We start from the raw sequence: 27,327 nt of genomic DNA, 5'->3' as shown, positions 1-27,327 counted from the left end.
CCTCGTAAAACTTTGTTATTGTTCAAATGCACTTAATATAACGATGGTTCTAACGATATTAAAAAAATATTTTTATATTAATTAAAAATAAAATAAAATTTTGAAATTACATTATTGTCCCTATCTTCTTTCTGCTATTGGGATCGCGATCGCAATCCCGTGGACGTTCGCGACTCGCAATCGCTAGCCACAAGTGGAATTGGAATCGTAAGCCGCAAGTGAGATCGCCTCTGTCCCTTCCAAGATCCCGCCCACTTCCAAACAAAACCATCATCAGAGCTCGCAGCAGCAGAAATATGTTGTCTCATTTTTTTTTCGATCCAGCAATCTACTTCTCCCACCAACATACAACATATTGGATATTTGTACTATAAGCTAGCAGCTAGCACACCCCAAAATCACAAAACCATGGGCTCCTCCAATCCCCGCTCGCCTTAATACACGAAGCCCCCGGCCATCACCCGCCCCCGTTGGTGTGACGCCGGCGCTCCGACCCCTACAGCGGCGAGGGAAAAGTTGTCCCTCCTCCCACTTTCCTCATCCATGCATATCTGCTTGCACTGGCACTCCACGCTGCAGAATGCCCTGTCACCCCTGCAACAAAAATAAAGAAAAATAAAACTTCTAAAGAGAGAGAGGGGAGTTTGTACTCCCAAAATACCCACATGGGGGCTGAGTGGGAAGATATGCTCACCTGTACATATAGATGTCCTTCCCTTCTTGGAGTCTTCTGCGGCAAAGGTAGCAGAACTCCAGAAAAGGGCTTGTGGGGAAGGAATTAGGAGGAGGGGGAATTGGAGATGGAATGGAGGAGAGAGAAGAGTTTCGGAGAACGGAGGTCTTGCTGAGGATTTGGGTGTTCTTTGAAAGTTCTTCTGGGCTTCCAAAAGAACACTCAAACCCACCATCAAACACTCTTCCCTTCTCTCCCTTCTTCGGAAGCAAGGTTAGGGGCATTTTAAAGGAAGAGGTCGTGTCTAGTGCACAAAGGCAACTCCAGTCCAAGCAAGGAAGAGGTTGGGAGCATCAGAGTTGAAGGGCATGGCATAAAGGAACGTCGGGAGCTTATCGTTCCGATGCCTCAAGCAAGGCTCATTGCCCAAATGCGAGTCCCTCCAGTCCATGAGCACCATCTTGTCTGAGTCGCGGGATCGCGATCCCGATAGCAGGAAGAAGACAGGGACAATAGTATAATTTCAAAATTTTATTTTATTTTTAATTAATATAAAAATGATTTTTCTTAATTTCATTAAAACAACAGTTATATCAAGGGCATTTGAACAATAATAGAGTTTTACGAGGGTATACACGCAAATATCAATTTTGGAAGAGTATTCATGCAAAATCCGATATTTAGAAGGGTATCCATGCAAAAAACTCTAAAATATAATATTATTAAAAATATATATACTCGTCTAGGCTCATGAGCTATTAAGTCAAGTATTTTGCTACTTGAGCTTGACTCGAAAAACTAGTTGAGCTACTCGAACTCGGTAATAGTCAAGTCGAGCTCGAGCTGCTCGGTACATTTGTACCCCTACCATACATTGGGAAGACCATTGGCTACCAAGAAACATGAATTATACATAAAGAGCAAGTAAACCAGCAAGGCTAAACATGGTTTTCCGAGTAATGGATTCAAAGACTGTATTTGAGTAAGAACTTAAGCACTATGCACATGTGCAAGTGACTATGATGAATCAAAAACAAAAAGACAATATTTTGACTGATTATTTGTCATATGACATCTTATAAGTATAGAATCATCGAGCCGAAGTGGTACTCCAGAATAGAAGAGTTAGGGCCAGTAGGTAAAGAACTAAAATATTATTTATTTTGATAAGCTTTAATCAACTGGCGTTTAATGCAAAAGAGTGTCAAAAAAAGGCATAACAAAAATGCAAAAAAGGTCACAAAAATGAGAAACCAAGGTATAAAGTACAACCACTCAAATCCCAAAGTTGATATAACCCAGTTTGTTCTCTAAGAATAAGGTGAGATATCAGAGCTAATGGTGGAGGAAGAAAACATTATAGGTAAAGATTGATATCTTCAATATTGATTAAAGCACCATTCAAAACCATTAATGACTTGCCAAGAGGAACCATTTGCTGATTCACATGTATTTCATCCTTAACAGAATCATTAAGCTGCATATAGCTTAAGCATATGTTAGCTGACAGAAATAACAAAGATATCATATATGCCTACAAATTTAACGAGTGTCTAACAGAAGCTTGTACCTTCATGCAAGATAATGAAGAAACTATACTAGGAAAATTTTGATTGATTTCTTGCATTGACTGTAGAGGGTCTGATGCATGCACTATCCTTTGTGCTGTTTGATGTCCTACATCTGCAGAAAAGATAACCAAACTGGTTAAAAGTGGGCATAAAAGATCTTCAACTAAAATTCAAACTGACCAAGCACAGATGACATGCTGTATACAGCTATTATCATGCACCAATCATCACAACCAATACCCTTCAATTCCCAAACTTCCAGCGTGTCTGATATTGTTGATGATAATAAATAATCCCTGAAAGCCATTACTCAGCAGTCACCTCTGGCTTGCGTTCCTGCAGTTGCAAAGGCAAAGTAAAACAGAATGTAGGAATAGAATAAATTACAAGGTTAAGTCTAATCTATGCGAGGCTTTGAAAACAAACCAAGATTTTGGAAAATATAAATCCTCTAACTTCTTGACTGAGATCCTCAGTCCTAGGATCTTCTACAGTAACACCTGCAATACAGACATAAAGGAAGCAAGATTTTCAAAAAAATAATAAGAATACAAAAGAAAAAGCTCCATTTCTTAATGGTTGGCATGATAATAGCCAGTGTTGTCAAACGAGTGTGCATGCATGTGCTAAGGCCCACGTCTGTGCATGTCGTCTATACGGACCATACACAATACATACATACACACATATACATATGCATACATATATACAGTGATACATACATACACATGTACGTACGTACATATCTGCATATGCACAAAGGCCCACATGCAGGCATAAGCACACCTATCAAATAATGCATGCATGCATGGACCTCTTTCAGATGCATTAGTTGCAAGGCACAGGATTCAAAGTCTCAAGCCGGTCAGTCTGGTGATAGAGATACCACTTCCCACAGGGCAGAGCTTCACCTAATGTCACAGCAAAGACAGCGGGTTCCAGTGGGCTATCAATGGTGTTTGGCTGACCAAAAATCAAGACTGTTAACAATTTTTGAGCAATAAACTAAAGAGTAAAAGTGGCATTTCCAAAATTATTCTAAATATATGTTCTTCATTCTATAAGATAAAATTAATTTTTTGCAAAATAATTCTCAAAAGTTAATCACCGATTACACACCTGCAACTTCTAGGCCATTAGATCATTTCAAAATATTTAAGCAGCATAAAACAGAATTAAACAACTAGGGGAAACCATTCAATTAGAGATTGTTTATTCTGTGGCTTTGTTAATGGCAGCTTTTAGGCTTAAATAATAACAATTTAACATAGACTATGATCAGATTTTAATAAGAGATGCTACAGCATTTAAATTTCTAGTGTCATCTCTGAAATTGCCATCACTTTGGTGAATTAAAGCTTCACATACACCACTTCATATTGACACCCATTAGTGTACTTATTCCATAATATATATTATGACTTCAATGGAAGTACAGCATTTTGGCTAGTTCGTTGAAATCAAAATTCTACTGTGACTTATGGGTGAATTAAAAAGTATATTTAACAAAAGCAACACAACCATTCCAAATAAAGCGAGAAAAGAAATGATAGAGTACAAATGTAATAGGCAACAAGGTCAAGGCACTATTTCTTGAGAGTTTTCCAAAAACTTAAGCACAACATATACGAGAAGTGAGCAATCCAACGACATCAGCTAAAATGTAATCCAAATGAAAGCCTAACCACAAAAAAAAATTGATTGGTCTAAAGTGGCACATCAGTTGGAGTAGCAGGTTGAACTGATGCATAAAAGAGTGCAAATTAAAGTATATCTATCATCAAGTCTGCAAACAGATATACAAGAAAAAACCTATGAAACTTCAATGTCATAAAAAAAGTCAGTTGTTGCTAATTTTGGATACCACTGATAAGGAAGGAAAAAGCCAGCATTTGAAAATTAGGCATATAGCATTTTACTGAAAGTCCTGAAATGACCTTTCTTTACTGTGCTATCATCCATAGCTTTGTACTCCATGCTCTTCAAAGCAAGTTCCACACCATACCCAACCCTACTACATCCAAAGAACCAACAGCACTACAATAGCTGCTCGCTGCTTGACATCCAGAAGGCAACACAGGTCTGACTACGTATTTAATTTTTTCTTAAGAACAACAGAAAACACATTTAAACAAGAAATAAAAAGAACAGGGCAGCAAAGTTCTGACAGTGAATCTAGAAAGAGAGTAAATATAATGGCTAAGAGCAGACAAACTGAAAAAAGTTACCAACATAATAAAGGAAACTGTATGTTAAGTTGTTTTCATTTAGTAAGAATGAGATGACTAATAAAAAATAAGTTTCAAGTCCACATAATGGCAAATCTGAAGGTTGGGCCTCAAACTAATAGAATGCCGTAATTATTATACTAAAAAGGCATTGCAAGACATGATATATGATATCTATGAGTAAACAAAAGGAGAACAAATAGAAAGTAAAAATGAACATTTTGAGTCAGTACAACCCAGTAACAGGCAGAACCAGCTGGTGCTGGTCCTGTCCTAGTTGGTACCGGTCAGCATAGAATCGTACCAACCAGGTTGCAACTTCTTCACAAAGACCCAGGTACCAAGGGCATCCCAGGTACAGGTACCTCACTGGTCCAATCCAGGAAGCCTGGCTTGCTTCCTTGGTCCAGGCTTTGACTACCCATTTCAGCTCAAACATTGATTTCATGTCCTTGATCAAACATGCATCAAAAGTTTCCCTCCACCCCTATCTCTTCCCCATCAGTACTTCTTTCCCTCTCTATTTCCCATAAATTTCTGTGAGTTAGTCATCCTATGCAGTCACTCCAACCAAACAAACATCAAAACTTTCATATAATCAAGTAATTGTAAATCTTCCATGATAACACTAGATGTGTTACATTTCATTAAAATTTGACGTAGAAAACTAACGAGCATGTTAAGGACACATCAATGGAACAACCAGTGAGTTTAAATTTTATAGAGTGATCATATCTCATGCAAGGAAAGAGATTGGTTTTGCAGTTTTTTCTTAACAATGTGTATGTGCCAACATTGTTAATTGCAATATGCCATCTTATTCTAACTGAGACAGGAATGTGTTCACTGTTGTTCATATAAAATAAATAATGGCCATTAGTTAATACCTTTTTTTGTTGCTTCCACCAAGGTAACATGAAACTCTTTAAAGAATTCTGGTCCAAGAGCTCCATATAGAATAGCAACTGGACTGGCAATACTTGAACCAAAATATATGTGATCAAAATCAAAAAGTTCAGCCTATTCAGCAGATCCCACAGCTCTGAAGAAATCCAAATAAACATATAACCTCCCTATATAACAAGGAAGCAAAAAAGATCAACAAGAGTTGCAATAACAGAAATGGAAATACAACAACGACACAAGAAAAGTGGATATGACTTACAGTTTGGCTGAAGTGTCAAGCCATGAAAGAAGTTCAGTAACATTGAACAGTAGTCCACTACCGGTATGTACCCAGAAGCAACTTCCTTCAGGGCTTCTCAGGTTTCTGCTTATGAGAAAAGGCTCTGCCTTGACTCTTGAAATTGGCTCAGACAAGTCTCCCATAACATGTTCTGAGTTGGTTTCGTCGTCAGAAGGATAAGAAGATAAAGAATCCTCCGCCAACTGCCGGTAGAGCACTAGTCTAGGAGATACTGACCGAAGCATAAGAGAAAATTCAAAAACTGATCCCAAGGGTTCACTTAGAAGAGAGAGCCCATCATGGACAATTTTGTGAATGCAGCATTTGGCTGTCAAACAATATGAGCCTTTATCTGGTTCTAGCCAGAGATCAGTAAACTCCCAAAACAGGTTTTCCATTCTTCAGAGAGCAATTCTCTGTTAAAATATGTTGTAACAATTCTTTAGTAACCTATCAAACTGAAGTGCTCCTTAACCAAAGAAGGTATAAACTTAAAAAACAAATAATAAGCAAAATAATACATCAATGCCAACAATGCATCAAACACAAAAATTATCATGCAAGAGAACAACACAGTCACTGATTTCTCAGTTACTCATACCTTTACTTACCACCAACAGCCAGTTCTTGGCTAGGGCAAGCATCCAGATTCCATCAGGCAAGCCTACTTTTGATTTCTTTGAAATTTCATTTGTTCAGGAAGGGGAAAAGAAAATCTTAGTCCCCTACTTTTTCATAAGTTAACTATTGCACTCGTACCAGCAGATTTCCCAAGTATTCCCAAGTCTTCTTCCTAAAACATCAATAGAGGATCAAATAAAAGCAGCATATGAATTTTATAACTAAATAATGGAGGGCAGGGCCGGCAGGCCAATCGCTCCCTAATAACAAAAGAAGATCAAGTATGTTCATATCCAGCGAGCTCCAATCCTTTCTTCCAAATAAAAAATCAACAAGATCTTGACAATGTCATGAATTCCATTATTTAGCGAAAAAAGAACAAAGAATAGATCAAAGTAACATTCAAGATTTACACATGTAATTAGATACCTCACTTTCCAATTACGAAATTTCATTGTGCATATTATATGCAAAAGGAATCCAGAAAAGTAACGCGTCAATGTAAAAAAGATTCAAGAAGAAGGCTACCCGGCTTCCAACAGCAACGGAGTGCCGGTCCACTTAGCCCGGAGCGAAACCTGGACGTTCTTCAGCCGACGGTTCTCGGCAAAGCACAAGTCTCCGGCGAAGCTCAGGACGAGGAGGAGAGAGATCAAGAACGCCACAGAAACCCTAGATCGGCGACGGAGCTCCATTGGCTGGATGAATCTTGGGAAAGAAAAGCTCCCACACGCTTGGAGAAATCCGATCCTAGCTTCGATGTAAGGTAGATCTCATCGAGGTTTCTTCGCGAGAAAACAATCGAAATCTAGGGTTACAGATTTTATATCCTTCCGTCTCCACCGACCGGAGGGCGTGAGAGAGAAAGGATCCAACGCCCTGGTGGACTTGAGCGGTGGCCTCAGCGAAGGTGAACGCCATACGAGCAGCGAGGGTAATATAACCAATCAAGTTATTTTCACAAATTCGAGACTCGGGGGACAATCCGGTTCATAATTGCTTTTAGGTAACATCCGGTGCGGGATAAGACAATCCGGTTTATCTGATCCATTTGGATGTTGATACCTCGATTTGGGACTCGGGAGGTTCGCTTTCTTTTCTCGCTTTTAAGCCAATTGGAAAGCTGAAATGGTTCGCATGCTTCATGAACCGTCAAGATCGCATGACGATACGTAGAAACCCGCAGTATAGCATTCTAACGCGTCCCATTTCTAGATAATCGATCATAACGGTCATTATTTTTTATATTTCCGTAATTAGACATGTAATGTAATACAAGGGATCCAAAATTGCTATTGCAGTCAGTATAAAATTAAAACAATTAACAACTATTATTTTGAAGTTTTAAACGATGCCACGAGTGAGATGCCATGGCTGGGAGAAGCCAACTAGTTCGATAATGATAATTTATGTAAACAAGAGCAGAGTTATACACTTGAGTGTGTATAAATATTTCTGATTATTCTTTCTAAAAAAATCAAGATTATGTGTATACAAGGCAGGTAAATATGTAACTTTAGAAACTAGATCGCATCGTTAGTTACATAGATTTTTAGTAATTTTGAATTATTATTTTTCATAGATGGACCAAAATCTGGACTTTGGATTAAGCTAGGTTATGGGACATCTAAACACTAGATGCATGATTCTAATTTCACCAAACCAAAATTCTTGAAAAAGTCCCTTAAGAATGGGTGAAGCTCAAAGTTACCACCCTAGCCCTCTTTAATTGATAGCTGCAAATATCTCACGACCTAGCGGCATCAAAGGAGACGGCCGAGAAGATGGGTGTTGGGGGCCTGCCACGATAGGGGGTGAATGATGAAAGGAAGCAAAAAAGAAACAAAATCTTGCATTAAAACCTATGAAATCTTTGAGGAACACTAAATAAAAGATCGTGTGAAAAAATTATCATTTTTTTTGCCAAGAAAGCGGGACAAGAAGAGTGAAATTGAGCCGTAGATCAAGAAAGAAAATGGCAACAAGATCATATAGACATAGTGTGCCGTTCAATTTTATCAGGTGTCTCCAAAAAGGACAAGAAGAAAGAAACTCCTAAGCTTTGAGAGGACTCCAATTTGGGTGTAACGGCAGCCACCATGGATGGATTCGAGAAAAAGGAGCAAAGAAGAAGGCGACGACGAGAAAGCGCCCTTTCTGTAGGATTCTAATTTCAAAAGGTTAAGAGAAAATTTTTTCAAGTTTCCCAAATTGTGCTTTAGTTATGCACAAGTTTCCAAAACTATATTAAAGTCCATGGTGGGTCATTTGCAAATAACCCGTTGTGTTACGGAAACTACCTTAATATTACGGGGCTTGTTTGCAAGGAACTGCTCTTAATAAAAAGAAAATAAGAAATATATAATAATATTATTTCTATAGGAAGTTATTTGCAGTGATGTGATGTGGTCTTTTCAACTAATCTCAACAAATAATTTGCCAAATTTTAATTTAAAACTAGAGATGGATTATTTGTGAGCAGCCTTCATAATAATTATATAATATTAGAGTTGCAAGGGGGTTCTTGGTAATTTTGGATTAAGCAATACAAGCTAGTAAATCATGCCCCGACATTAGCTTAACTTTATTACTGGAACCCTTCTACCTATTGCTTATTAGTACGGATACAAGACTTTGATTACCCTCTTGTCTCTCTTTGTTTTAGGCATTCTCTTCGACATAATCTCTCTAAGTTATATCTCATGTATTCTCTATATTTTTGGATGTTTTCTGCAACTAATGTTATTCGTGGAGGTTTTCTTTTCTTCTATCAAACGTTTTATCAAATAAAATGTGAATTTTGTTCATTTTCATCTCAATTTCTTTTTACCTCTTTTAAATTCGTCTTTTTATTCAGGCAATTAACTGCTCTATCAATCCATAAACTAAAAAATAGAATTTTCCCCTCTTCTTATCACCTCTCTATTTCAAGTTCCATTGCCATTCTTGCAATGCTGGAGCAGGTTATCTAATTCTTTACACTTACTAACTTCTCCCCTTTGCTCCTTTTCTTCTCTCTTTTTTTTTGTTGATTTAGTATTATTAAGTTATACATTTTCCATCAACTTTCTAACCTGAAGGCATGGAACATATCTGAGGTGTTCTGTATTGCATTAATGTCTCAATCTCCTTGTTTTGAACTTCTATATAAATTGATGTTGTACAATTTGGTTTGGTAAAAATTTATTCTTTTGGCATCATTTTCTTTGGTAAGCAGCCATAAAGAGACAGGTGAATTTATATCATAATTGCATTAGTTAATCTTGGCGATGCTACAGTAGTTCCCAGCCTTCCCATGCCCTGCTCTCATTCTCCAGGATTGGTTGCTAGACTACGGAAACAGAACCAAGTGAAGATTTATGAATTTTTTTTAGAAGGCTTTTTTAAATAGCTTATATGAACTTGTTCTCTTTTTCCTTTTTTTTTTTGAGAATTAGGACAGAAAATCCGATTAAAGTTTGGGCGAGGGTGGGACCAGAACCCAACCCATCCAATGACTTTGCTAACTCTATTGGAGGGTATGCTCTTGGAGGGTGTGAAATGCAGGAGAGTTTAGACCCATATCCAATTCCATTACTTTCCAAAACTGAATTGAGTAGGTGGGTTGTAGTCCAGACATTCTTATAATGCTAATAAGTGTCTCGAGATGTGATTCCAAGGGACACAATAAATTGCCCGATATAAATCTGCTATTGTTTAACCTGATAGAGTTGCTGGCAATAAAGATAGAGAAAGGTTCATTATATAATTTCTATTTGTTTCCTTAGTCAACTATTGTAATGTCCGGGCCCACAACCTACTAGGCCCAATAAGAAATGGGCCCAGTTAAGGGTTTGGGCCCAAATTTCACTGTGGACAGCGTTGTTATAATGTTAAAAAAAAAAAAAAAAAAAAAACGAAGGGATAAGACCGACAGGGAGGGGTTACCGCATCCCCTGCTGGCAGCCGATGCCGGCGCGCCGGAGACAGGGGGGGCGGCGGCCAGTCCCGAAGTATGGAGGAAAGGAGAGGATGGGACCTCTCAGAGGGGGGTTTCATCCTCTAAACAAATATTTAAGCCTCTGCCGGCAACCCCAAATCACAGACCCCCCTAAACACCGAACGAGAGAAAGAGAGAGAGAGCCGAAGCCCTGGAGCCTAAGGCCAAGGAGCCCTGAAGCTCTGAGGAAGGGGGGACTACCCGAGAGGAGGCACTGCCCGACTGAAACCGACTAAAACCAGGTATGGACCCCTTTTAATAAAATTTTAGGGAGTGGAGAAACCCTCTGTGGGGTATTCTCCCCTCTGTTTCAACTATGGGACAGAGAGGAGGAGACCGGCAGAAGGGAGAAGAGTCACGGGCCGGACCCATAGACCCCGGACCGGCCTGAGAACGGCCGCGGTCCAAGGCCAGGCCCGATGACCACTCGGGCCGAGCCGCCTGCAGGGCACCGCAGCCTCGGCTGCGGCTACCCTAGGGCTCGGGGGGCAGCCCCGGGCCGCCGGATCTGGCCGAGCCGGCAACAGAGGTGGCCACAAGGCCACCAGCCCCGGCCGGACCGCCACCTCTTCTCCGGCAAGAGGTGGTGGTGCCGGAAGGAAGAACCAAGAAAAAAAAAAAAAAAAGAAGAAGAAGAAGAAAGGGAATGAACTCACCGGACCGAAGAGGCTTCATCCTTGGACCCCGGCCTTACCTCACCGTGGTCGGAGCAGGGGGAGATCTCCCGGAGGAGATCCAGCCGCGACCTTACTTCCCGGCACCCCTCCTCTTCTCCGGCATCGCTTCGGAGAAGAGGAAGGGGGGGCCGGCCTTTCTTCCGCCGGTGCTCCGGGGGGAAGCTCCGCCTCGGTCAGTGGATCGGAGGGGAGCCTCGTCTCCCCGGTCGCCTGCGGGAGAAGAAGGGGAGGAGACAGTGGGTTCCGGTGGGGGGGCGAAGGGTCGGAAGCTAGGGTTCGGCGAAAACAAAGAAGAAAGAAAAAAAAAAAAAAGACAGAGAGGGAAAGAGAGGGAGTGACCGAGAGGGGGAAGGCCACAGATCTGGCCGGAGGAGAAGAAGGGGAGCCGGAGGAGAGGGCCGGAAGCATGGGCTTCGGTAGAGACGAAGGAGAGAAGAGGGAGAGAGAGAGAGGGAAAGAGAGGGAGTGACCGAGAGGGGGAAGGTCACAGATCTGGCCGGAGGAGAAGAAGGGGAGCCGGAGGGCCGGCCGGAGGCATGGGTCCGGTGGAGACGAAGGAGAAAAGAGAGGAGAGAGAGGAGAGCGGGAGATGAAGAGGCGGAAGCCTCTGGAAGGGGGGAAGAAAACCTGATAACGGGTTCGCGGGTCGGATCCGAATCCGAATCCGCAACCCGTTAAGCCCAAAGAAAAAGAAAAAGAAAAAGAAAAAGAAAAAGGGAAAGGGTTTAGCCAAATTTGACTAAACCCGAGCCCAATCAAATTGGGCTAAGTCTGGACAAGCCAGACTATAAATTTAACCAAAATTAAACCCAATTTAAGCTGGGAATTAAGCTTAGTGGCCAATCGGAAGGCCAATTAAGACTTATGAGCCCAGCCAAGACCCCAATACAGAGGAATTAGGCTTGGGCTAAATTTCAGGTAGAAAAGGAAATAACATATTGTTATTATGACATGATTGTAGGTGACTTAGGACTCGTCACCAGGACGCAGGAGACCTAGGAGAAAGGCAAATTACTGTAAGTAACTTATTTTAATCTTGTTGTGAATCGTGTATGTAAGTAGCCTGTCCTAATCTTTTATGGATCATGCATGAAATTTAACCCGTTATACTTGTATTATAGGTCATGTACCCTAAATTATAAGCTGTGAATGGTGAATGTATATGGCATGCTTTAGTTATACAAGTTATGATTATATGTGCTTTATGATTTCCATTGTGCCTACGAAATAAGTAGATTACATTATATCCTAAGATATGGATTATGAATCATGTGTATGAGTGGCATGTGTTAGCCATATAATTGGTGATTATGCATAAATCATGCTTATGTAGATTTCATAATGCATGTAAGGTGAATGGAATGGTATGTCATAATTTTTATTAGCATGAGCATAAAGCATGATGATGAATTGCCTCTAGTTGTTTGCACATCTTGCAAGGGGTACCTAAGGGTTCTTGATGCTACGGGCCGAATGCAACTGAGCCGGCCTTGCCAGTGGCCGATAATGACTGAGCCAGCCCCGCCAGTGGCCGACTAATAACTGAGCAGGCCCCGCCAGTGACCATTAATGAATTCGCCGTAGCATCTATGAGGTACTACCTATACGGAGCATTATTTATGAACTCTTAAGAGCTACTGACCTAATGTAACTGAGCCGGCCTTGCCAGTGGCCGAGAATGACTGAGCCAGCCCCGCCAGTGGCCGCCTAATAACTGAGCCGGTCCCGCCAGTGGCCAAGAAAGACTTCGCAGTAGCATTTAAGAGCCTGACCACGGCAATGCCGGTGGCACGATTTTTCCTACATGTGCATATTACTTGATTTCTTGATATCGTAGGATACTGTTTTATTTACTCAGCATGGATATTTTATTATGATGATTGATTTAGTAGCATACATGTCAGCTTTTCAAATCCTGATAAGCATGGTTAGTATTTTTAAGTCGATTCGACAAGATTATGCAGGATTACTTACTGAGCCGTGTAGCTCATGCCTGTTCATTTATGTTTTTTTTTAGATCACCACCAGTGATAGCTGCCAGAAGCATTTTTCTTTTGCAACAGGGCTTCTTTATTTTTGGAGATGATATAAATAAACTTTTGTGTATATAAATATGTAGAAGCTCTGTACTCTATACGAACCAATGGGTTGTAATACTTTCTTTTGATATATATACAAGTTACACTGCTTTTGACTACCTGTTGACCATGTACGAGGCTGCGTGCTATTGCGGGTAGTAGTCGACAATAGCACGGCCGTGTCACGGAGCCGGATCCGGGGCGTGACATACCGTGGTATCAGAGCTTTAGGACTAACAAGAATATAATAATAAAATTTGGGGTTAACGGGTAGTTAAGGGTGTTGAGACTTATTAGGGTATATTGACCTTACTTTGAATTTTGGTTGCAGTAAACACTATAAGATATGGAGGATGATAGGAGGCCACCGTCCCCAGATCCTAGCTACCGCTCCGAGTCCCCGGATACACCACGCTCTGGGGCAGGTAGCGCGGATCTAGCTGGAATGTACCAGCTGATAGTGCAGCTCCTCCAGCAGCAGCAGCAGATACAGCTAGCTACCCTACAACCAACCAGCTCTTATTATGAGAGGTTCCGACGACTGAACCCACCAGTATTTGATGGCGGACCGGACCCGATAGCGGCCGAGACATGGATTCGGGATATGGAGAAGATGTTCCAAGCACTCCAGTTCCCCGAAGAAACGAAGGTCCGATTAGCCATCCCCCAGCTGAAGGGGAGCGCCGAGTTTTGGTGGACGACCATGGAGACCGCATACCCCGCCAGCAGGATTACTTGGAGGGACTTCACGAGGCTGTTCTATGCAGAGTATTTCCCGGACTCGGTGAACCAGATGAAACAAGATGAGTTTTTGACACTGACGCAGTCCGAGCATATGTCTGTCCTGCAGTATGCCAGCAAATTCAACGAACTGGGCCGGTTCTGCCCCCAGTTCATGGAAAATGAAAGGAGTAAGGCAAGCCGGTTTGAGCGAGGGTTGAGGTACAGGATCAGATCTCGGATATCTTCTCACCTATTCACCTGCTACAGAGACGTGCTGGACCGGGCCTTGAAGGTTGAGGCCGACTTGATGAGGCCTGACTTAGAAAGAGGTGATCTGACGAAGGCCAGGTCAGCAGGAGGACAGAGCAGTAGGCCCAAGGGCATCAAGGGGTCTATGATTAAAAAGAGGCAGAACCGAGGTTGCCCTAGCTGCGGCAAGCATCACAGTGGGCCCTGTCTGAAGAAAATTGGGGCCTGTTTTACATGCGGCCAGCTCGGACATATGGCACGTGATTGCCCAAAGAGGGCACCCAGACTTCCTGCAACTGAGGGCCAGAAGCCAACGAACACCCCCCGAGTATTCGCACTGACTCGCCAGGATGCTAGTGCGAGCGACCAAGTGGTGACAGGTACACTGCCAGTTAATTTGATTGATGCCTCTATTCTATTTGATTCTGGTTCCACACATTCCTTCGTGTCAGTTAGTTTTTCCAAACGGTTGCACTGCACATCTGAGAAAATAGAACCATTGCATGTTGCCACACCCCTTCAAGAGACAGTGATAGTTGATACTAAATACAAGAACTGCATAATTCATTTGGGAGGAAAAGAATTAGAAGCAAATCTTCTACAGCTGGACATGCATGATTTTGACATCATCTTGGGAATGGACTGGATGTCCCAGTATCATGCCCACAATGATTGTTACCATAAGAAAGTGGTATTCCGAATGCCAGGAGAACCAGAATTCTTCTTTCAGAATGACGATACGCCCCCTCAATGTAAGCCGACACTGCATTTCATTTCTTCCTTGCGAGCCATTAAAGCACTCAGAAAGGGGTGCACGGCTTACCTGGCATGTGTCACGGATACCCAAAAGGAAATCAAACTAGAAGATATTCCGGTAGTCAAAGAATATCCGGATGTTTTTCCTGAAGAGTTACCGGGACTACCCCCTGATCGAGAGGTCGAATTTACTATAGACCTCACCCCTGGAGCAGGACCTATCTCCAAGGCTCCTTATCGAATGGCCCCTGCTGAGCTCAGAGAATTAAAGACACAATTACAAGAGCTTTTGGATAAAAAGTTCATTCAACCCAGTGTGTCTCCATGGGGAGCTCCAGTACTGTTTGTAAAAAAGAAGGATGGGAGCATGCGGCTGTGCATCGATTACCGGAAACTGAACAAGATAACTATAAAGAACAAATATCCTCTGCCCCGGATCGACGACCTGTTTGACCAGCTGCAAGGTGCCCAAGTCTTCTCCAAGATAGATTTGCGGTCCGGTTACCATCAGTTAAAAATCAAGCCGGATGACGTGCCAAAGACTGCATTCCGAACCAGGTATGGGCATTACGAATTTCTGGTTATGCCATTCGGACTGTCCAATGCTCCAGCTGCTTTTATGGACTTAATGAACAGAGTCTTCAAGCAGAATTTAGATCAGTTTGTGATAGTCTTTATTGATGATATACTGATTTACTCAAGGAGCAGAGAAGAGCACGAAGTTCATTTAAGAATGGTACTACAGACCCTTCAGAAGAAAAAGTTATATGCCAAGCTGAGCAAATGCGAGTTCTGGTTGAGCAGCGTGGCATTCCTCGGTCACATGATCTCCGGGGATGGGGTGTCAGTAGACCCTAAGAAAATAGAAGCGGTGGTAGATTGGCCTCATCCCACCAATGTCAAAGAAATTAGAAGCTTTTTGGGACTGGCCGGGTATTACCGACGGTTTGTGGAAGGGTTTTCCAAAATAGCCACTCCCTTGACCCGATTAACCAAAAAACGGGCCAAGTTTATCTGGGACAGCAGTTGTGAGAAGAGCTTCCAGGAGTTAAAACAGAGGTTAGTGTCTGCTCCAATTTTAACTCTGCCATCCACAAATGGAGAATTTACTATTTATAGTGATGCTTCCAAAACCGGGCTAGGCTGTGTATTAATGCAAAATGGCAAGGTAGTAGCCTATGCCTCTAGACAGCTAAAGCCCTATGAGCAGAATTATCCAACCCACGACCTGGAGTTAGCTGCAGTGGTCTTTGCCCTGAAAATCTGGAGGCACTACCTTTATGGAGAGCATTGTGAAGTGTACACTGACCATAAGAGTTTAAAGTACATATTCACTCAGAAAGAATTGAATATGCGACAAAGAAGATGGTTGGAACTCCTGAAAGACTATGATTTGGATATCAAGTATCATCCAGGCAAAGCTAATATGGTGGCTGACGCTCTAAGCAGAAAGTCAGCAGTAAGTTCATCTGCACTACTCACCACCCAGCCACAGGTTCAGAAGGATCTTGATAAGCTGCAGGTTGAAGTAATTGTACAACCTACAAAAAGTCTGCTGGCCACTCTAAGGATACAACCGACACTGATCGACAGAATAAAGATCGCTCAGCAGTCTGACGCACGCACAGGTCAACTCAAGGATGAAGTGGAAAAAGGGTTACGACCCGAGCTCCAGATTCACTCAGATGGTACCCTGAGGTTCGGTCATCGATTGTATGTCCCAGCTGATGTGGAATTAAAGAAAGAAATTCTAGGAGAAGCCCACCAATCCCGCTTCTCCGTTCACCCCGGCAGTACCAAGATGTACAGGGACCTCCGAGAGCATTACTGGTGGAAGGGTATGAAAAGAGAAATAGCTGAGTATGTTGCCCGATGCATGACCTGTCAGCTGATAAAAGCAGAACACCAGAGGCCGGCAGGGTTACTAGAGCCATTGGAGATTCCAGAATGGAAATGGAAGCATATCACTATGGACTTTGTTACAGGGCTTCCAAGAACAGTAAAAAGGAATGACGCAGTGTGGGTGATTGTCGACCGCCTCACAAAGTCAGCTCACTTCCTACCCTTTAGGGTTGGAACCTCATTGGACAGGCTGGCCCAAGTGTACATTAATGAAATTGTGCGCCTACATGGAGTGCCAGTGAGCATCGTTTCTGATCGCGACCCCCGATTCGTATCCAGATTCTGGGGAAGCTTTCAGAAGGCCATGGGTACCGAATTGAGGCTCAGTACCGCATACCACCCCCAGACCGACGGTCAGTCAGAGCGAACAATACAGACCCTGGAAGACATGTTAAGAGCTTGTACCATGGACCTAGGTGGAGGCTGGGACGACCACATACCTCTGGTAGAGTTTGCCTACAACAACAGTTACCATTCCAGCATCCAAATGGCACCATATGAAGCTCTATATGGAAGGAAATGCCGATCTCCTCTGCATTGGGATGAGGTCGGAGAGCGAAAACTACTCGGTCCTGAATTGGTCCAGAGTGCTAGAGATAAGGTACTGCTAATAACGCGGAGACTACAAGCCGCTCAGGACAGACAGAAACGATGGGCTGATAAAGACAGGAGAGAATTGGAATTTTTGGAGGGAAACTTTGTCTTCCTAAAAATTTCTCCGTCAAGGGGTGTTACCCGATTTGGGCGGCACGGTAAACTGAATCCCCGCTACATCGGCCCATTCGAGGTTCTCGCTAAAGTGGGCAAGGTCGCCTACAAGCTGGCCCTACCTCCAGAGTTATCAGGAGTACACGACGTCTTTCACGTCTCCCTCCTACGCAGGTACATCCCAGATCCCAGCCATGTATTACAGTATGAACCCTTGCAGATAAATGAAGACCTGACCTATGAGGAAGCTCCTCTGCGCATCGTCGATAAGAAGGAGCAAATTCTTCGGAGGCGTACCATCCCTTATGTCAAAGTTCAGTGGGCCAACCACACTGAACGGGAAGCCACCTGAGAACTTGAAGAGGAGATGCGCCAAAGTTACCCCCAGCTCTTCGAAGATAGAGGTATGTATAATTTCGCGGACGAAATTTATTTTAAGGGGGGTAGGATGTAATGTCCGGGCCCACAACCTACTAGGCCCAATAAGAAATGGGCCCAGTTAAGGGTTTGGGCCCAAATTTCACTGTGGGCAGTGTTGTTATAATGTTAAAAAAAAAAAAAAAAAAAACGAAGGGATAAGACCGACAGGGAGGGGTTACCGCATCCCCTGCTGGCAGCCGATGCCGGCGCGCCGGAGACAGGGGGGCGGCGGCCAGTCCCGAAGTATGGAGGAAAGGAGAGGATGGGACCTCTCAGAGGGGGGTTTCATCCTCTAAACAAATATTTAAGCCTCTGCCGGCAACCCCAAATCACAGACCCCCCTAAACACCGAACGAGAGAAAGAGAGAGAGAGTCGAAGCCCTGGAGCCTAAGGCCAAGGAGCCCTGAAGCTCTGAGGAAGGGGGGACTACCCGAGAGGAGGCACTGCCCGACTGAAACCGACTAAAACCAGGTATGGACCCCTTTTAATAAAATTTTAGGGAGTGGAGAAACCCTCTGTGGGGTATTCTCCCCTCTGTTTCAACTATGGGACAGAGAGGAGGAGACCGGCAGAAGGGAGAAGAGTCACGGGCCGGACCCATAGACCCCGGACCGGCCTGAGAACGGCCGCGGTCCAAGGCCAGGCCCGATGACCACTCGGGCCGAGCCGCCTGCAGGGCACCGCAGCCTCGGCTGCGGCTACCCTAGGGCTCGGGGGGCAGCCCCGGGCCGCCGGATCTGGCCGAGCCGGCAACAGAGGTGGCCACAAGGCCACCAGCCCCGGCCGGACCGCCACCTCTTCTCCGGCAAGAGGTGGTGGTGCCGGAAGGAAGAACCAAGAAAAAAAAAAAAAAAGAAGAAGAAGAAAGGGAATGAACTCACCGGACCGAAGAGGCTTCATCCTTGGACCCCGGCCTTACCTCACCGTGGTCGGAGCAGGGGGAGATCTCCCGGAGGAGATCCAGCCGCGACCTTACTTCCCGGCACCCCTCCTCTTCTCCGGCATCGCTTCGGAGAAGAGGAAGGGGGGGGGGCCGGCCTTTCTTCCGCCGGTGCTCCGGGGGGAAGCTCCGCCTCGGTCAGTGGATCGGAGGGGAGCCTCGTCTCCCCGGTCGCCTGCAGGAGAAGAAGGGGAGGAGACAATGGGTTCCGGTGGGGGGGCGAAGGGTCGGAAGTTAGGGTTCGGCGAAAACAAAGAAGAAAGAAAAAAAAAAAAAAAGACAGAGAGGGAAAGAGAGGGAGTGACCGAGAGGGGGAAGGCCACAGATCTGGCCGGAGGAGAAGAAGGGGAGCCGGAGGAGAGGGCCGGAAGCATGGGCTTCGGTAGAGACGAAGGAGAGAAGAGGGAGAGAGAGAGAGGGAAAGAGAGGGAGTGACCGAGAGGGGGAAGGCCACAGATCTGGCCGGAGGAGAAGAAGGGAAGCCGGAGGGCCGGCCGGAGGCATGGGTCCGGTGGAGACGAAGGAGAAAAGAGAGGAGAGAGAGGAGAGCGGGAGATGAAGAGGCGGAAGCCTCTGGAAGGGGGGAAGAAAACCTGATAACGGGTTCGCGGGTCGGATCCGAATCCGAATCCGCAACCCGTTAAGCCCAAAGAAAAAGAAAAAGAAAAAAAAAGAAAAAGAAAAAGAAAAAGAAAAAGAAAAAGGGAAAGGGTTTAGCCAAATTTGACTAAACCCGAGCCCAATCAAATTGGGCTAAGTCTGGACAAGCCAGACTATAAATTTAACCAAAATTAAACCCAATTTAAGCTGGGAATTAAGCTTAGTGGCCAATCGGAAGGCCAATTAAGACTTATGAGCCCAGCCAAGACCCCAATATAGAGGAATTAGGCTTGGGCTAAATTTCAGGTAGAAAAGGAAATAACATATTGTTATTATGACATGATTGTAGGTGACTTAGGACTCGTCACCAGGACGCAGGAGACCTAGGAGAAAGGCAAATTACTGTAAGTAACTTGTTTTAATCTTGTTGTGAATCGTGTATGTAAGTAGCCTGTCCTAATCTTTTATGGATCATGCATGAAATTTAACCCGTTATACTTGTATTATAGGTCATGTACCCTAAATTATAAGCTGTGAATGGTGAATGTATATGGCATGCTTTAGTTATACAAGTTATGATTATATGTGCTTTATGATTTCCATTGTGCCTACGAAATAAGTAGATTACATTATATCCTAAGATATGGATTATGAATCATGTGTATGAGTGGCATGTGTTAGCCATATAATTGGTGATTATGCATAAATCATGCTTATGTAGATTTCATAATGCATGTAAGGTGAATGGAATGGTATGTCATAATTTTTATTAGCATGAGCATAAAGCATGATGATGAATTGCCTCTAGTTGTTTGCACATCTTGCAAGGGGTACCTAAGGGTTCTTGATGCTACGGGCCGAATGCAACTGAGCCGGCCTTGCCAGTGGCCGATAATGACTGAGCCAGCCCCGCCAGTGGCCGACTAATAACTGAGCAGGCCCCGCCAGTGACCATTAATGAATTCGCCGTAGCATCTATGAGGTACTACCTATACGGAGCATTATTTATGAACTCTTAAGAGCTACTGACCTAATGTAACTGAGCCGGCCTTGCCAGTGGCCGAGAATGACTGAGCCAGCCCCGCCAGTGGCCGCCTAATAACTGAGCCGGTCCCGCCAGTGGCCAAGAAAGACTTCGCAGTAGCATTTAAGAGCCTGACCACGGCAATGCCGGTGGCACGATTTTTCCTACATGTGCATATTACTTGATTTCTTGATATCGTAGGATACTGTTTTATTTACTCAGCATGGATATTTTATTATGATGATTGATTTAGTAGCATACATGTCAGCTTTTCAAATCCTGATAAGCATGGTTAGTATTTTTAAGTCGATTCGACAAGATTATGCAGGATTACTTACTGAGCCGTGTAGCTCATGCCTGTTCATTTATGTTTTTTTTTAGATCACCACCAGTGACAGCTGCCAGAAGCATTTTTCTTTTGCAACAGGGCTTCTTTATTTTTGGAGATGATATAAATAAACTTTTGTGTATATAAACTATGTAGAAGCTCTGTACTCTATACGAACCAATGGGTTGTAATACTTTCTTTTGATATATATACAAGTTACACTGCTTTTGACTACCTGTTGACCATGTACGAGGCTGCGTGCTATTGCGGGTAGTAGTCGGCAATAGCACGGCCGTGTCACGGAGCCGGATCCGGGGCGTGACAACTATTAAGTTCTTTTTTCTATGTGCTGTGTTTTGTTTGAGCTTCCTAATCAAGGAAGATGCCAAGATCCACCTCTGATAAGCTATGAAATTATTAGATCAAACTCTTGATATAGCTACTAGCTGATAATAGTTCTTCCAAAGACTTCCATCTATCGGGGTAAGGAACTGACCAGGGTTTTGTAATGTTTATGCCTTGTGATTTTATATCTGATCTTGTCATACGACTTTGTTTTAGCAAATCATTTATCTTAGAAATGTTATATGTAAAACCTGTCGGATCAAATCCCTTGGCTTCATTTTCAATTCACAACCTTCTTATGCATCTTTAAATTCTTTAGGTGAAAGTATTATTATACATAATATTGATAAGAGACTCAAGATGGTAGATAATTATTTTGAAAATCTTTCTCTAGAGGGAAGAGCAAACAAGAAGTCATCCAAAATCACCGATCCATTCAATGCGAATTGTAGGCTTCCACCCAATTGTTGGTATATAATTGCCAGTCATAGCTTAAAGCAAGATTTTCTTGGAACGACGTAAATTTGAGCTGTTAAGGATAAAGCTCAGATTGTCGTTCTTCTCCTGTTGAGTAAACAACCAATACCTTTCAAGTTTCAAGAACTGCTCGATTCTCTCTCTCTCAGTCATTCCCTCTAACATAAAAAGTGTGGTTGCATATCTCTGTCTAACATTAAACTATGTTATTTATGAAAGTAATTTTGTTACAGCATAATAAATATATACTGCCAACCCATCGAAAATATGCCAGCAGTGAGAATCAAGGGTTGATAGCAGCAGTGAACTTCGACGGCAGTAGGTCTGTGGATCAGGGACCATCTCGGTAGAATGATAGCATCAGTAGGGCGGCGTACGCCAGGACTTACAGTGGTTGGGGCAGAGCTGCAAGCAGCCTGGGAGGGTATATCCTATGCGAGGCAAGTACTTGGGGCCGAGCAGGTGTACCTCGAGGGTGATTCATCTGTGGTGATCGACTGGATTCGGAAGGTGGATCGGTTTGGGGATAGTCATCCCCTCATCCGAGAGTCTCGCAGGATGACTCAGATGATGGCTGATTTTCAAGCGGTACATGTGTTCAAGAAGGCGAAACGGGCAGCAGACTGGGTCGCCTCCTTTGTCGCCCGGCATTCCGGTGGTTTTCTTTGGACGTCTGCATCAGACGCCCCCCCTATTTGTACTTTTTACTTTCCTATGATCTGGAGGGCTGTACTTACGTTCGATCTTTATGAGATGAGTAGCCGTTTTTACCAAAAAAAAAAAACAAAGAAAAAAAAAGAATCAAGGGTTGATAGGTTTCACTTGGTTGAGGGAAGCAAAGTGATTGGATTATAAATGGAGAAAACCATCTTTATCTCCATATCTCCATATGCTCCCCATTAATTACGATATTTCATTATAAGACATCAGCACTCCATATCGACTAGTATATAGATCGTAGAGATTCCAGATCTCTGTTCATCCTTTCAATTACTTCTGGACCTTCTAGAAATTCTTTAAACCATTTTGGAGATAGTTTTGGAGTCCTTTCTTGTGTCTCAAAATTCATATGATAGAGCCCAAACCTTTGAGTATAGCCATATAGCCACCCAAAATTGTCTGAGGAGAGACTATATGAAGTAGCCCTTTACATCATCTCCTTGCCAGCAACCACACAAACATATATCAAATTATTTTGCATATATACTTAAAATAAAATAATTACTTAAAATAAAATAATTCTCTACGTATATGACATTTAGAAAGTAACTTATAGCTTTATAATCTCTATGTAAAATAAAAAAAAATCCTTAATCAAATGGTTGTCTTATTGGTGCGAGATGCTAGAGTTCTAAAAGCTTTATATTATTATTTAAAGCTCGCATTACATAAGATTATTCTTGTTCTCCTAGTCTGATTAATTCTATTGCACAAGAAATGTGTTGTTGTTCTGCTGTTCTTACCGGAGTTGCAACTGGAATGCCATTTCTTTCTGAAGTGCTGATCACAAATGCAGTTGACTCTATTGCCAATCAAGTTATTTTTACAAATTCGAGACTCAAGGGACCGTCCAATCGGTGGACCTGTTGCTCAGGTAATAAGCTTCATCATGTCTCTAATCGCTGGAGGGAATATCTGGTGCGAGATAAGACAATCTGGTTTATATGAGCCGTTGGATGTTGATACCTCGATTTGGGTGTTTGCTTTCTTTTCTCGCTTTTGAGCCAATCGGAAGGCTGAAATAGTTCGCATGCTTTGTGAACGGTCAAATCGGATGACAATATGTGGAGATCCGCGGTATCGCGTTGGCATTTAGAATCGCACCCATTTCTAGATAATCGATCATAACGGTCATTATTTTTTAAATTTTCGTTATTAGACATATGATGTAATGCATGGGATACAAAATTGCTATGGCAGTCACTATAAAATTAAAACAATTAATAACCATTATTTTGAAGTTTTAAACGATACTACTGCTGAGATGCCATGATAGGGAGAAGCCAAGTAATTTGATAATGATAATTTTTTGAATACAATATCAGAGTTGTACAATTGAGTGCGTATAAATATTTATCATTATTCTTTCTAAAAGAACTAAGATTATGTGCATTCCCCTCTCTATTTTATCAAACCAGTGTGTATAATATTTTGAAGTTTAAACCATGTGATAGTTTCAAGTGGATTTATTATTCGATGGATCTATGAGTTAAAAATAAGAAAAGAAAAAGCAAAAGTCTGTTTGATACTTCGATGGATCATTATGATATAACCATAGCAGCGTTTAGAAAATTCTAAATGCAAAGGCAACATTATAAATATAGGGTTTTCTTTTGAAAATAGTACATACAGTCGCATACAGTCGTCAAATTGAACAAAAGTATGTTTGAGCAAGACCAACATTATAAATTCCTAGCATGACTCTTGGAAGAAGAATTAGCAATTAAATATATTGTAAGTGACATTTTTTTTTAAATACAAAAATAAATTTCTAAATCTTAGTTAAAGGTTGAATTGTCACATCCAGTTAAAAAAAATATAGGGTTTTCTCTTCGAAATAGTATATATAGTCACATCCAATCGTCAAATTGAACAAAGACTAACCGGATGAATTTGTACTTTAAGTAATCAATGTATTTTAAGTGAGGTTTTTTTTAAAAAATAATTTTGTAAATCATAGTTAAAGGTTGAGTTGCCACATGGCCCGCACCAAGTCATCAGAGCTATAGGGCTCGTTTGGTTCACGGGAAAAGAAAGGAAAAAAATATGGTCAACAAAAAAGTAATAAGATGCCTCTTGTTTGGTTAGGGTTTTCAAACGAGAGAGATGGAAAAGTTGTATTCCCATGGAAATATGATTCTCACATTTCATGAGAAAGTCTTTCCCATGAGAAACATAGAAAAGTTACTTTTCCATGAGGCGGGACTCACTCCATCTTTATTTTTTCCCAAAAAGGCCTTAGCATTAAAGACCTAATTTTTATTAAAGGTATAATAGAAATTATACATAACTTTCTCAAAAAAAACACTCTAAAAAACTGTCACTTTTCCATTTTAACCAAATATACCAAAAGTACATTCCTAGGTATTCTTTTCCTAAGAATCTTCTTTTCAGAAACCATATTCCTAAGAGGAAAATGCTTCCCGCTAACCAAACGAGCTCATAGTTCTCTCTTACATTTTCCAACCCAGAGCTCACCCAAGCCACACTGAGTTGTCATCAACTCAGGCGTTTATGCATTGTATTTTTGTGTGCATACATGCGTACCAAGTTTCCTACTCCCAATTAATGTTAATCTGGTCAATACCTTGATTCTCTGATCTCAAAGGCGTTTGTGATCGCAATCACCACTGTCAAATGCGCGGACCAATGAGACCCCAGCTAACCATCATAGCATAGTTGACACGTTCAATCGGGCATACTTATTTTTACAATGAGAAACATGGAAGTTTTCATCTAAGTTATTTCATACTTATATAAATTTTAGGATGGCAATTTAGATTTTTTTTTAATCCATGAACTTTTCTCTCCTTGTTTGAGTGCAAAATAAAGTGTAAAAATAACAATAATCCAGGAAATTCTTAAGTTAGAGAAGATTAGTTCTAAATTAAAAAAATGGATACAGAAAATTTCAACTCAAGAAGGAAGACTTGTAATCTAATAGAATTCTAGAAGAAAATATTTCTATCTATCAATTGGAAATATAAAGCGAGCAGATAGCAAGCTTTTCGTAAAGACACGGTTAGCAAAGAACCCATGTTGCAAGAGCTGATATCTGGCCTCGTCAAACCCCAAAAGTTTTCCTCGTGGTGGAGTTCATGAGGCCCCACACCCCACTGTGATAGACCGGGTAAAGAATAAGCAAGTTGCCACTGAGGTGGTAACCTAGTGGGAGCGTGGCCTTACTTCCAACCAAGTGGTTTCGAGTTCGAAACGCACAGGCGTCGATTAAATTGTAGAGACCGGATACTTCCTACTCGGACATAGGGTCTGGAAGGGTGTATCGCTCTGCTAGTAGCCTCGGTGGTGCTAGGTGTGACGTACTCACACGTGGTATTCGTGCCGAAGCCTACAGGGGTAACCGAGCCAGGCCCATGGGTGGGGAGGGTATGAGTAAAACCGGCCGGGGTGCCCAACACACGGTCATTTCTGCCCGCATCGAACATTCTCCTAGCGAGATGGGGGCCCAGTGGGGGCTGCTACGCGGGGGTGGGCTTGTCCCTTCCTCCCTCTTTTTTCGAGCAAAAAAAAAAAAAGAATAAGCAAGTCATGACATGCAAGTGAGAAGTGGAAGCAGATGGTGCACTTAAAGAGGTTATATGCACTTTTTCTCCTTTTCGCTTTTTTTTTTTTTGAAAATTAGGATAAGAAACCAAATTAATGTTTGGGTGAGGATGGGACCTGAACCCAAGTCATCGATATCAACCTCCAATAACATTACTGGCTCTAAAGGAGGGCTGCCCCTCTCCAAGGGTGGTGGGGAGAGGGCACGACTGCTGTCGGTGGAGGCCCTACAGGCGATTCGGTCAGATAGACCTTTGACAACTCGGGATATCTGGGGCTCATCTGCTCGTGGAGCGTCTCATTTGGTGTTTTCACCTGGAAGCTCCCATCCCCGAGTTTCCTCAAGGTTGATGAATGCGTCCTGAAGGGAAGTAGGAGGGGTGACGCGGGCTTTATCATTAGGAGCCCAGACTCCAGGGTGATTGCTATCGGGGGCTGCCACTTGTTTGATACCTCGGTACCTGGGGCGGAGCTGTGAGTGGCCTGGGAGGGTTGGTGCTACGTTAGGCGTGCCTAGCGTGGGGGAGAGGTCTTACTAGAGGGCGACTCTGTGACGATCATTGGTTGGATCCAGCAAGTATTCGGGAGGTCGGAGATTACCGCCCGCTACTGAGAGATATTCGGACCATGGTTTCTGATGGGTTGGTGCTTCAGGCGAAGCACGTGTTTAGAGAGGCCAACGAGGCCGCAGATTGGGTGGCCTCTTTTGTTGCCAACCATTCGGAAGACCACCTTTGGGTGGGGGAGACGAAGTTGCCCCATGCACTCCGTGATGTACTGTTTTTTAACTTTCTTGGCTGTATCCGTATACGTTATGTATAATACTCTCATTTTCAGCACACAAAAAAAAGTAAAAAGAAAAAAAAATGAGGAGGGCATGCTGTTGGAGGGTGTAAATTCCAACTGAGTTTAGGCCCATATTCAATTCCATTACTTCCTAGAACTGAATGGAGTAGGTAGATTGTAGTCCAAATCAATTCCATTATTTCCTAGGATTGAATGGAGCAGGTAGCTATATCGGAGAAAGTTAAAGTGTCGACGTTACACACCGGCAAGTGTCTCTCTAAAAAGAGCGCAATCTCAGACGTCAAAATCTCTTCTTATCTGATATTCGAAGCAAGGACATGTTGATCTGTCTTTATCTGCCAGATGGCCTCATCTGGCACAAGAGCGAAGCCAACCATCTCATCTTTTCTAGAAGATCCCATTTACTAGAGGCATATGGTCTTCTTTAACCACCGGTCTAAATCTCAATGGCTGGCCTTATAATCTTCATGCACTCCGGACAACCTAAAGAAAATCAAGCCGTTAGATAGGAGCGGGCTCTGAATGGCATCATGCACCGTCATTTGGTGCACGTGGCGTCGGTTCACTGCACCCAGGAGGAGAAGGGGAAAAAGATGAGGGTAGAAAAACCTCATACACTTCATAGGTTGTTTCCTTGCAAGGCCTGGGTTGGTCTAGTAAACATTCACTTTTGAGGCAGAGGAGAATCTTGAAAGCTGAAGTCACGATCCCTGGCCTTTTCTTGGTCGGTGGGGAACCGATTGCCCTTCT

General features: G+C 42.8%; 1 protein-coding gene across 37 annotated transcripts in view; it reads right to left on the bottom strand.

The window, feature by feature from the left end:
* Positions 1-27,327, bottom strand: part of LOC103698924 (UDP-glucose:glycoprotein glucosyltransferase-like) — a 193,991-nt gene that overhangs the window by 144,988 nt on the left and 21,676 nt on the right. For 3 of the 37 annotated variants that reach the window (XR_005507292.1, XR_005507294.1, XR_005507295.1), the window contains exons 1-6: positions 6,808-7,285; positions 6,260-6,451; positions 5,638-6,074; positions 2,671-5,545; positions 2,485-2,580; positions 2,244-2,356 (exon numbers count right to left, since the gene is read on the bottom strand). Coding sequence is in view for 7 of the 37 variants with exons in the window: in XM_039116820.1 (XP_038972748.1) it covers positions 6,808-6,974 (167 nt within the window). In the remaining 30 variants the exon portion in view is untranslated. Of the gene's footprint in view, positions 1-58; positions 595-694; positions 2,357-2,424; positions 2,581-2,670; positions 5,546-5,637; positions 6,075-6,259; positions 6,452-6,807; positions 7,400-27,327 lie in introns of those variants that run through there. The other 34 variants (XR_005507303.1, XR_005507304.1, XM_039116820.1 and 31 more) reach the window with 30 other exon arrangements.

The sequence above is a fragment of the Phoenix dactylifera genome, chromosome 2 (genome assembly GCF_009389715.1).
Source record: "Phoenix dactylifera cultivar Barhee BC4 chromosome 2, palm_55x_up_171113_PBpolish2nd_filt_p, whole genome shotgun sequence".
NCBI classification, from domain to species: Eukaryota; Viridiplantae; Streptophyta; class Magnoliopsida; order Arecales; family Arecaceae; genus Phoenix; species Phoenix dactylifera.
Note: the sequence above shows the minus strand (reverse complement) of the source record. Positions and strands in the feature narration are given on the sequence as shown.